The 13,160-nt window shown below is 39.1% G+C and overlaps 1 protein-coding gene across 1 annotated transcript in view; it reads left to right on the plus strand.

Moving 5' to 3' along the window:
* Positions 1-12,242: 12,242 nt before the first annotated feature.
* Positions 12,243-13,160, plus strand: part of gfra4b (GDNF family receptor alpha 4b) — a gene marked incomplete at both ends in the record, with an annotated part of 38,466 nt that continues 37,548 nt past the window's right edge. Inside the window, one exon of the mRNA XM_079228672.1 lies at positions 12,243-12,285. Within this exon, the coding sequence (XP_079084798.1) occupies positions 12,243-12,285 (43 nt within the window). The remainder of the gene's footprint in view (positions 12,286-13,160) is intronic.

A 13,160-nucleotide genomic window follows, 5' to 3' on the forward strand; every position in this document is an offset into this window, starting at 1 on the left:
ATTACATTTTCTACTTGCAGGGATAATAATAAATAATTTTCCAAGATGAAAAAAAAAGGTAAATAATTTTTGCTTTTATTTAATTTGCTGAAGAAATTTGGATGCGGCTTCATGTTCATAAAAATGTACAGTGATTTTCACATGAACATCAGTACAGTCATCAACCTTTTTTTTAATTCTCCACAGCATAATGAGACCAATTTTCACCTAAGCTAATGGCTATTACATAATTATCTTAATCAGCGTTGATTGTACCTCCACTTTATCAGCACTTATACCAAGCATCTAAGGTGAAGGTGAAAATAATTCCTGGAAATGTTAGGAATTTGTTCTTTTTCCAGTTTAAAAATATCCAGATTTCTTAAAGGTATAATATGTAGTCACATTGGTTTGCTGTTTTGTAAACACAGTAATCCTCTCTAGAGTGAGTGAGTGAGTGAGTGAGTGAGTGAGTGAGTGAGTGGGTGAGTGAGTGAGTGAGTGAGTGAGTGAGTGGGTGAGTGAGTTAGTGAGAGAGATAGAGACCAAGCAGGGTAGCAAGCTAGAGAGTGAATGAAGAAAGAGGTCGTCGTTAGTGAAACTAATCTGTGGAAGATTAAGACAACATTTTTTAATTGTTTCTCTGCAGTTACGTTCTAAAGCAGAAATAAACCAGGTGGCAACCTCCGGTTCTGCCGAGTGAAGCCTATGCAGAAGTATGCAGAAGAAGACCAGCAGGGGGAGACTCCTTTGGTTGCAAAAATAAGTCAAATTGCATAGGAGTATGAGAAAATTACCCTACTTTTAACTTGATTTAGTACCTCAGTAAACATTATGAACATGAGTCTCAATCGCTAGTTTCAAGTCTTCTTCAACACAGCACAATGTTCATTTCGTAAATTATGGTCCATTGAGAGTAAAATAGATCATAAAGCAGAATATATGCTTAAGGGCGGGCTTACTGTGATTGACAGGTTGCTGCTGTCACGTCTCATTTCTCCGCATTCCAAATATGGTAACTTCCTTTCAGTGGTTGCAAAAGCAACACATGTTTACACACTAACACAGCACCCAAGGACAGCAAAGAGACTGACAGTGGACACACAAAAGCACATATAAACACACAATGATGTAACACCCTGTTCACGACCGCTTTGTATCAGAGTGCCACTTGAGCCTCCGTACGCCTCAGCGAGCGACACACCGTGCTTATTGGCTGAGAGTTAAACCCCCAAGTGGGGCTCAAATACTCTTTGCTGACTTCCAGAAATGCATGGAGGTCAGAGCATATTGTTCAATGCTCACAAATATATTTATAATTTTATGTAAATATAAACAAAGTCGGACTATATCATATTTTACTTTTATTTATTATTTTACGTTTTTACTTCTATTATACTGTTACTATGTGATTACATATTTATCATACTTGTTTTGATGTTGTTGTTTTCTACCTATGTCTCTTCTCCAGCAATCCTGCAAACTTCCCCACTATGGGACTAATAAAGGATTATATATTATATTTCTGATGCACAACACAAATATGTCTTGATATACTGTACATAAATGTAATTGAAATCCACAAAGTCAAAAACCTATTTGGATGTTGTTACGTTTATGTAAAACTGTTGAACCCTTATTTACAAACTGCTTGTCATGTGTGAACTTCACTGCATTGGTGTGTGGATTTTTCAGACTCCCCTGACGTGGCTCAATCTGTAGACAATCAGATAATCACATTATAACAACATTTTTGTGGAGAGAGTATTTTATATATAAATCACAGAAAACATTTGTGAATTCTTCTGTGTGCATTAATTATTATTGAGACAGATCTGACCCCATATCTACATTCCCAACACAGCAGAAGAAGAATAAAAGAGAATATACAGGCAGAGGGCAGGGCCTCAGCAGATACAGACACAACTGTCTGCCAGACACTTCCAGGGAGTCATAAGTGTTTACTGAGAGGGATTACTTTTGTATCAGTCTACACACCTTTTTCAGGAAAGTGTTGCATATTATACCTTTAAACTTAAACTCGTATAACCGCATGAAACCATTGCGCTTTAAAATCCTATTGAGTTGGGCATTAAAGAAAGTTAAATATTAAAATAAAAAAAAGCTTGGCTGAGCACTAAAACGTACTGCTATACCACCTTGTCAAATCCACTGTTTATCTTTGCTTGACAATTGTCATTACTTTTTACATTACAATCCCCACATTATATATATTGGTTTTCCTATAGTACCTTGAACACAATTGCGTTTAAAACAGTATAAATATATACATGACATTAGGTAGTCTAGGAATGTCTGCCTGCATGCATTTCATTAATGCAGCACCTCACTAGACTAACACTTGAAGGATTAGACGGTGAATTTGTCATAAAAACAAGCATGGAGATTTGTTGGGTGAACAATTCTCATTCATCTAGAAGCAGTGGCCTTTCTCTGCAGCTTTCACTGTGTCTGGACTTGACATGATATCCAATAATCAAATGGGCGAAAAAAAATCAATACTTTGAACAGGCCGAGTAATACAAGACTATTATGCATGTGGCCTTCTCAGTATGTCAATACGACACAACCCACATATACACTCAGCTGATTACATATGTTAAAATTGCTGCTTTATATCAGGGGCCAGATGTTAAACTGCACTCAATATAGATATACATTACATTATATACATACAACAGTGGTTGTTGGAAAAGTTCTGAAGTTCTCTTTTTGAAAAGACAAATAGTTAAGCTTGTTATATTGGAGTGAATTCTCTGAGATCCGGGGCTCAGTAGTTGGATCAGTTATTTATTAAAGCAGGAGGAGATGACACCTCCAGCAGATTGCCTTATTATTTATATGCTCGCTGTGCATTATGTGATGGTACATGGTTTTACTTATGAGGACGTCACAGGGAGGTGAGTTAAGTTAAAATTACGACTAAACTTCTATTGACTGGTCATTTATTTAGAGGCTGTATTAGCGTTTGGGTATTTAGGATGATGTGTGCAAGTTATACAGTATGTGCAGTAAATATTTCTGCTGGTTAATTTACATGCTTAACTTTTACTTGAGTGCAATAAACTAAATCGAGAGCTGTTGGCTGAAACATATGGAAACGTACATACAGAAGGATACAGTATAACGGATGTTTATGAGATTGATTTATAGATCTCATATCGTTTCTTGGGACAGTGATACATTATTTGCTGATATCACTTCAATCTATTTTAGATATGATTTAATTATTAATTAATCACATGGCCATTTGACACAATGAGTTACATTTATATAAAAAAGAGACCAACATATAATTGTTTTAAATGAAAAACAATTATCTTTTAAATAGATAATATATATATATATATATATATATATATATATATATATATATATATATATATATCTTTTTAGTAAAAATAATATAATTAGACCTGTTTTTCTGTCTGATTGCCGGTCAAAGCTGGTGAGCAGCTTGTCACTAAAATGAGAATAGCCGGTCCATCTTAAAAGTCAGTCTAACTTAAGTTAGCCTGGTTCTTTTTATCTTTAGGCTAACTCCCTTCACTATAACATAATGTTACTGCAACTCACCATCACTCACTATCATTGTCTCTCAAATATCTAACTGTTGAGGAAGGAGGTGCGCTTGGATGGAATTGTTAGAACAGAAATTTCAAAATAAAGATGAAAGAAAAAGAAATGATGACATATTAATGTTTTCACATTGCATCGATGATATTGGATCGTTGATCATGGAATGGATGTTTTGATCCAGGTAGATCGTTACACAACTAGTACTGAACCTGATGGATGCTCGGTATTAACAATACCCAGAGTTTACCCAGATTGAGTATATGGAAGAAAAATAAGATTTGTGAATATCCAGTCTGAACCACATTGAATGTGAGGTATCCCTCTGCCATAACCTTCATCTCTAATGCATGAAGTAATGTGATACAATGCACACAACATGGAGTTTATCATAGAGCACGGTACGGTGCAATATTCATGGGAACCTCAGGCCAGTCTAAGCAATCCAAGGCACTGTGAAAAACCCCATACTGTAGATCTGAATACTTCATGATTTGAAGGATCACATCTCTTTGCCTCAGGGCCAAAACAGCAAATCACATCTGACGCAGAGGTGGCCAAACATACGCCCAACATGCATCCTTCATATGGTATAAACTACGGGAAATTATGTTCACATATGGAAACTATCAAATAATCAGCCTCTCTGTGCTTTTACCTCATTCACGAGTTAAACATGAAACTTTTTTCCAACCAAGCAGCTGTTAAATTCCCTGTTAACACGAATAGATAAGTAGCATTATCACACTAACAGGAGGGGGTAATACAGCACAATGACACCTCACAAACCACCTTGTGAATTTTAGCAGTTCCATCCATCGGCACTGTCAAATAGCTAATTTTATGAATAACTACTTGGATGGAAGCGGGTCTCATTACACATTGCAAATTCATTTTCTTGCTGAAGACAGGCAGCCCGACTTCAACCACTCACTCTGCAGCCTATTAAATAAAGACACAAGGTAAATTGCTACTTCAGCTTGTTTGGGGAGAAATGAAAGTGATGATGACTTCAAAGAGTCTGAGATTGAATACATTATGGAAATTGTGTGAAATGCATGATGGAAACTATAATAAACTGTGTTTGTGTGTGTGTACCCTTGCATGTATGGCATGTATGTTTTTTGGCCTTCGACAAGTAATAGATGAAGTGAAACATAATAATATCAATACGGTATCTGAAAGAAAGCTTTTGAGATAAGTAATAGTTATCCACTTAAGTCTCCGAGAAATAACACTGCAGCTGAGCTGTTTGCTTTACAACCAACATGGAAAACAGCAGTTACTCCCCTTTTGACCTTTGCCTTTACCAGATTTTGGCTTCTAATTTGGCTAATAGTTTTTTTTCCCCTGGGGATGCGCATGCACAACGGGCATGGACAACATCAATGCACCGGTGTCGGGGTCAGGTCAGTCTTAGAAACACGGTTCATAGCGAACACATGTGACTAAAATGAGCTCTACCTTTCCCTGTCTATACCAGCAGTGCGTTATTGAGGCTGCATGGTGACTGCTCTTTGTAAAGTTTTCATAACAACATCGATCTCCAAATGGAGAAGGGGCTGTCTAGATATCACTCAGGTTTTCAAGCTGTCCGTCTCCCACAACAGAAACACTTTATTTTCACTGCTGCCAACACAGCTTTGTGGTCTTTCACTCCAGCTCCTTTACTTTCATGCAAATGCCTGTTTATGTTCCAACTTACAAGCCGACATCTTTAAGCTCACACACATATACATGCCGCTGGAGCGATGCAGTCAGTGTAGACTTTGGTTAAGAATGTAAGTTAGTCAGTCAGCTCAAATCATTTTGGTCTGGTTGGGTGTAATTATCAGCTTGGTCTCTGAGGTTGTTAGCTGTGTTAACCGATCTGCTGTAATTTCCTAAACATGATTACTTCATTAACCCTAAGGCCAAGATCTTCAGCTGACTTGAGCCCTGCATGGAAAAAAAGGCAGCCCTCTCATTCAGTTGAGGGGAGCCAGTAGTATCATATTTCATATGATAGACAAATTGTGCAGCATCTGATAGACCTTTAAATGCATTAATCTGTTCCTCCAACTATATTTACTGGATTGCATTTGTCTCGTTTCTACCTGATTGACAAGCTGCATCCACAGACTGTAAATGAGAAGTGGACGACGTCAACCCATTGGTTTGTCGTCCGCCCTTTTGAAGCCTCGAGATCTGGTCGTCTTCATGCTGGTTTTTTTGGCCGCTGTCACCTTGGTCTTTTGCAACCAGAAGGAACAAGGAGGCTAAGTTCAACCGAACGCTTAATAATAATACAAATTGGCAACCGAAGTATTACAATGAAAGCACACTGTGAAAGGGAAGTTGCAAGACAAATACACAGACAATTCCCAGACCGGACAATGCTGTGGTAGCCCGCCCTAAATCCTACCCTGTTTTATCGTCTCTATTACTCTAAATGATTGAAGCAAGACGGAGCATTTCATAGCAACGTACAAAAGTATTTTGTGTGTCAGATATTGTGCTCATTTCACAAACTTTAATAGAATCATTTTACTTGACTTATCAAAGTATTTAGCTGCAGGGCATTCCAACAAGTGAAACAAATTATCATGAATTGAGTCCCATGTTCTAAAAGTTTAAAGTATTTCTGGTGTCTTGGTGGAGAATGCACTTTCACTTGGTTTTCAATTGTAGCATCACTTCCCACGAACATCTGCTCAGTGCTTTCAGCTTAAAAAGACGTGTGCGATACACAGCATAGATTGTCATCTAAATGCCAGAGAAAAAGACCAAGTGGCCATTTGTGAACACACACAAATCTGCACACATTCTTCCACGCACCCACACATATTTTAGTTTGTGCGTTCACATTCACAAATCCCAGGAGGATGAGTTATGATCTTAATACATATAGCTGTTGATCCAGGTGCCATGTGATTATTTTTGGCCACCAGGAGTGTCAGGAAATCAGTGATAGATGTTCATGGATAACCTTATGACCCCTCCTTAAACCTCACACAGAGATAGATGGCCCTTGCTTGAACAAAAAGAAGTGTCATGAATTTAACATCTGGCCCAGCCACTGTAACCTGATCTTTCTGCTCTTCTTCTTAGTGTCTACTAATCTGTAATTACATGAGTGATAATAGCTGAACTCTGAGGTGAAAGAAAGGGGGAGGTGTTTTAAAAAGGAAGAATACACTGCTATGAAGCTGGAAGTCAGGAGCAGATGCATGTGTCCTATATTCAGCTGAGAAAAAATGGATTGGGGGGAGGGGGGTGAGAGAAAAAAAACACACCTTTGTGACTACAATGGTGTCTTAACTGTGCTTGTTATAAGAAAACTACCGAGATCGTTTCTTCAACAGTTGCTTGATTAATTCAGCAGCCTCTCTTTTCCTCTCCGTGTATGCGTCTGTTCATGCATGTGTGTGTGTCTGTTTGCGTCTGTGCGGTCCAAATTAGGTTTAAGACACAACTAGGCATCCGCAGAGAAGTACATAACCTTCCATGCAGTATGCATGAGACACACCATCTGTTGTAGTGAGAGGTAACGGAGTCACCGTCTGTGCAAATGCCCGCCATGCAGTCTGGCACGTTCGAGCACTGCTCTATTTGGCATGGCACTGGCTGAGAAACACCCTCCTCAGTACGCCGTGACTGAATGCGCACAAACTTTTCTGCGTGTTTAACAAATACTTAAGTTCCTCTTTGTCAAAAAACCCCCCACAAGACATGACAAGGTAGATTCCCCTGACATTTAAAAGAGACTCCTCTGCCAATATTGGCTGGTCCTACAGAAATTAAAGCTTTGTTAACCACATTCAGCCTCTTCAAATATTGAAGAACGAGACAATGATACCTCTGGTGTAGAAGAAAAAAAGAAAAGTTCTTGGAAGTTGTTTCAAGTCTGTCCTATATTGGTTTTCTGCATAGAAAAGAGAGAGAGCAGAAGTGTCCCAAGGGTTCAGACAGAACAGGAACCACTTTGTTCGCAATTGAGTATAGACATGACGCCACTGTCCGGGGAGCAGTATGTAAGACCTACTTCTTAGTCAACGGTGAGAATGTTTGAAGGTGTAGAATGAAGCCTTGAAACACATGTGATAAGAACCATTACTGCTCACTGCAACACACACTCTTGTCTCCACTTCTCGCTCACCTTTCTTCCTTAGAAGGAGTTATTTACTTGTGTGTGTCTGTCTGGGCCAATACAGATGTCTCAAAAATGATGACATGAATGAGAGAGCAAAAATATATGCGCTTGACAAGGATTATTTTCATGCTGCAGACTTTCCATTTGTGTCAGATGATTGACAGTAGTTAGAGTGTAACACAATGCACACCCTGAAACAACATTTCTCAACTCGTGCAGTGAAGTAACATTAAAATGATGAAGGCTTTATGTTTACTGTGATGGATTATCCGGCCTGGGAAATGTTGAAAGTCTGTGAAACTTGTTTACCGTGCTGCGCTTAAATGAATGGCAGCGAACATATTGTTGAAAGAAGGACAGCAGAGCTCTGATTTCTCAAATTATGGGAATAAGTAAAGAAGAGAAACAATTAAGACAATTAATTAAAACAAGAATTAGCGCCTTACGGATGTATGCCTCCGGCAACCAGTCAAGTTGCTGTTAGTTGCATTTGTGTAAAATTGTCATAATTAACATATGAATTCTTGACCAAAAACATGACCTTTGACCACCAAAAATCTAATCAGTTCATTCTTGATTCCAAGTCCATTTTTTTTCCAAATTTGAAGAAATGTAATAACAATGAATTAATGGCTGAGTTCTGATATTGTGGATGTGAGATCACTGGCACGGCCTACTGAGGCACATTAATGGAACAAAGCCTTTGTTAATGTTATGACTTGAACCTGTACCTTTCCAACTATACCAAGTCTAAATGTCGGAATAAAGGTCACGGGGCATTTGGGGACCTCACGTAGATTCCAGCCTGGTTCCGCCCAACTTCAAACTGAATGAGGTCTAATCAGGCAAATTAAATAGAAACACCTGTGATGTGGAGCTCTAAAACCTCCCCGGACCAAATCCCCTAAACAAACACACATTTGGCATGCATCATGTGGGTCCCTCTTCTTTGAAGCAAAAGGAAATTAGGCCACTATGCTCTTTGGTTTGTCATGCAGAAGGTACAAGTCTCCATTTGGCATAGCAAAGCTGTTAAATGCCTCCGACACATATTTACAAAGTCCCTCGTCATCACCCAGTTTCGGCACTTTGACACAGCAATGATTATACTGTAGGTACAATAACTAATCCCTCATTAATGTCGTGTCCACGTGCTGCGGCTCACTAAGATAGAAAATCAATGCACCTTAGCCTGAAGCAAGAACTGAGAGCTGTCCATCTCCCATGTTTAAACAGCACATACTCTCCATCTTGAAATATTGTGAGGGAAGTAAGAGATCCTGCAGCTATTGACAGTAACTCAATACCCCTAGGGCAAAATAACTCTGTTTTATGAGCATGGGCTTTGGTTTAAGAGATTGATCTCTGCAACATCTCTGCTGGAGAGATCCCAGCTCAGGTGATGCAGATCACGTTAGGTTGTTTGTTAATTCGAGGATAAGGAAGTCAAACCCCTCTGCTTTCCCAATCCACTGGGAGGGAGCCAAAGACTTAAATGGTTCAGAAGAAAATAAACACTTTCTCTGTAATTCTCCCTAAACCGTTGACAGGGCTTTTTCAATCTTGCAACATTTAATGTTGATTTGAATTACAAATGCAGATGCACATTGCAAATATGTACTTTACCCAAAGCTCCCTATGGCTTTGAGTCACTCTTTAAAGATTCATAAAGCATTTTCAGAGCCCATCTTCCCCACATTTAAGCACTCTAACTCCCAATAGAGATGGTAATATATTGTTCCAAATATTCTCATTGCAAGCTTGTTAGGGAGTTAAAATTACAATCGCTGAGGCGTTAAGACATTTTTGCAGTTACAGTCTTTCTGATTTGAGGCCTAAGCAAAAAAAAAAAAAAAAACTTTAAACAACCAAGGCTCTGGAAATGCGTAATGTTGCCAGCTCATGTAAGTCCAGTGAAGCATGATCGTACAGCAGCCATTAAAGATAACACCAGCAGGCTGAAATGGCTCTTCAGAGGTCTTCCTTCTGTCTTTGGTACACAACTGGATCATCCTTTTGGACCCCTCTTGTTGCTTTACAGACACTGACACACATGCAGTGAAGCACACACGCTGAGTGTGGCGGTTCCAACATGGCGACCCCTTGTTATCTGCTCCTCGCCAGCTTTGTTTGCATGGATCATCTGGAAACTCTATTTGTTGTGGCTGGTTTGGAGACGCACTAAAAGGGTCAACACGCTCCAATGCACACCCTGATGTTCTCTCTGAACAATAAATTAAATAGATGGTGTGAAAGTTGAATTTCTTAACACTAAAGAATCAATAACTGTCAGTTTCATAAAACCGTGAACAGCTCTGAAAATGGAGCCGTGCAGCTCTGGTATTGGGTCGTGAGCAGGAACGGGATCCACCTCTCTGTCGTGGGCAAAGAGTTATTGCTTTTTAATGGAACAAAACGAAAAAGCTTTCACAGGTAAGGATACAAGAGTCTACATTTTATACAAAACGTATTTGGAAACTTTCACCTACACTACAGCTGTCCACCTGATTGTCTGGTAGTAGTCTTTTCCACCTGTTAACATTAGAAAATTGTTCATTTTTGATGCCGATATGGCCAATTTTGGCGGCTCACCATCTAAAGCTATCTGACTTTGGAAGGAATCTACAAAAAGGGACTGCCTGTCTGTCTGCATTTGATTGTACAGCCAATTAGAGGTGTGCTGTCGACATGAATTTGGACTATGAGCTCTCAAACGTTGTGCACAGGAAACCAGAAATGAAAAAGGTTTCTGTTTGAGAGTGCCCTGAATCTGCCTCTTCTGAGAGTTTCTTGTATCAATATTAATCGTTTGTTTGAGTTTCTGGGAGACCTGAAAGAGCACAGTCATCACCTTTAGAACGGGTTTAGACTAAGCATTGATCATGAAGACTTAGGTCTCACATTTAGGCTTTGAACACTTTTGATTGTGACTGACCTGAATTAGAAGAGTGACATTTCACAAGAGGCAAAAATGAATAAATAAATAAGACCGGACTGGACCATGAAGTTATCCCAAATGTAGACACACATGGGCCCCAAAATAATAAAAACAAAAGGATTACATAGGGTTTTCAACACTCACTCAAACTTCAGCTCAAACTCCCAACTCACTTTTCTTTATAAACTCTCTGCAACAAAAACTCACACTTCATATTATATAAACAAAATGCAGTGACAAGTGTTAGACCTTGAGCCTGATGATAAAAAGGCAAGCTAGCAGAAAAACCTTCATGAAAACATAGTACGGATAGAATAGAGTAAAACAAGGCTATACAGGTGTACTATGTTTAAATTACGTTATATAACATCTATTGGATGAAAAATCAAATCATATAAAAATAGCAAAACAACATTGTTGAAGAGACTCTGTTAATGCTATAACCAGAAGCTGAAGAAATATTCAGAATTTAAAAGAAAAAAAGGTGCTGAATTCCATATTCAGATTATTTATATTGTCTCCACATGGCTCTCAACAAAGTGAGGGTTAACAGTGATATCAGCGCTAACAGCGCCAACAGTGTTTACCTGAGGGGTCGGTCAGGGTGGCGCTGCTGTCGTGGTTTGGTAATTATATATTATACATGTAGTTGTACATTAATGCTCTGAATTACATATAGAGAACCTCTTTCACAAATAAAGTCCTGCATTTTAAATATTACGTAAGTAAATGTGCAAAAGTATTAAAAATAAAAGTACTCATTATGCAGGATGGCCCATTTCAGAAAAATTGCATTGCTAGCTTCTGAATTCCCCCCTCATCTTAACCTAAAGCACTTATGATTTTAATTGTTGATAGTATTTTGCAAAGTTACTAATAACTGAAGTCAACACATTATTGTAATGGAGTAAAACACACTTCTGAGATGCAGTGAAGTAGAAGTATAAAGTAGCAGAAAATAGAAATAATCAAGTAAAGTACAGGTACCTCACAAATGTAAGTACAGCACTTGAATAAATGTACTTAGTTACCTTCCACCACTGGCTAAAACATCCTAAACACAAACCACAACGCAGGTGAATACCACACGTGTCTGCAGTAACACCATAATACGCGTTGCGCTGCTGCATTAACCTCGTGTCACGCTGTATTAACGCCGCGGAAGCCCCGACTGCTTCATCAGCCTGTTGTCCTTCCTCTCTCCCTCCCTCTGGTTCTTCCGGGCAGCAGTCAGCATCTCTCCAGCAGCGGACTCGAGGACTTGAGCTCACCATCTCGACGCGCAACAGAAGGCTCTCGCTCACGACACCGGACCGTCAGCGCGCGGGGCAACTTTACTCCCATCGTTACGCATGGCTCTGGCTCTGCGCAAGAGCTGCACTGTGGAAGAAACTGTCGGGATTTTAGGAAAATAAGACACGGCCACAGCAAACTGAAAGACGATTTGAGGATTTGTTTTCAAGACATTAATCTCCCTGTGCCAATAATGATCTCGAGGAGCGTTACAGGATATCCTCTTCTCGCCGTGTAATCATACAGCTGGAGGCTACGTGGAGGTCCGACGCTTTATCTGAAATTATCATTTCACACACAGAGATGGATCTGTGGGGAGTTTATCTGTTTTATCTCATAACTTTAGGTAAGTAAAGACTTGTCTTTGAAAGAATAAATAAATGTAGCAATTGTTGGAATTATGCGTCTCCATCAGTGGAAGAAAGCAATCCAACCTGCTCCCTTATAGTTTAATTAATCTCATCAGATTAATCAAACACGAGGACTTTATCGGCCGTTTCTTCCATCAATCTTTTGAAGAAAAACAAATAACGTTGAAAAAAGCGCACTTTCTATAATTTAATTATTATACATTTCATAATAATTTAAGTGGACGCTTTTCTTTTCAGAGATCAGCTGGGTTGGACAGCATGTGTTGTGCAAAAACGGTTTATGTGCTTATGTGTGTGTGCACGTGTGCGTGCTTGCACATGCGTCTGTTTGTGTGCCAATATAAAAACTGCCCAAGAACACTCCTTTTTTCCATTGGGGTCAGTAAGTGGATTCTATTTGTGTGTTCTTGGTTATGCATATTTACTCACTGCAGTATCCCACATCCACATTTTAGGTAGACTGTACTGCATAATTCAATATGTATCATATATTCAATACCTTTTCACTATGCACTGAACATTACATGGATTAAAAGTTTCATATGCCACTTGTTTTATTGTTTAATCTAGTAAACCCCAGAACAGTGAGCATCCCCAGCAGTACATCAGTCAGTGCAGTGTCACTGAGCTACCTCCTCTCCATGCAATTGAGCACATCTGGAATATTGATTTTTGTGGCAACGATCCACAGTCCTAAGAGAGGAGAGCTGCCTGTTGTTGGCTCACAATGTCTCTTTGTCACCATATACAAATTTGTCAATCTCAGTACAGGCCACTTATAACTGTAACTAATATAATTATACCCACACTAATGGCCAAGGCACCATCTATGCTCATTCTCCTTTTAATT

This window comes from Taurulus bubalis (assembly GCF_910589615.1).
Source record: "Taurulus bubalis genome assembly, chromosome: 13".
Lineage (NCBI taxonomy): Eukaryota > Metazoa > Chordata > Actinopteri > Perciformes > Cottidae > Taurulus > Taurulus bubalis.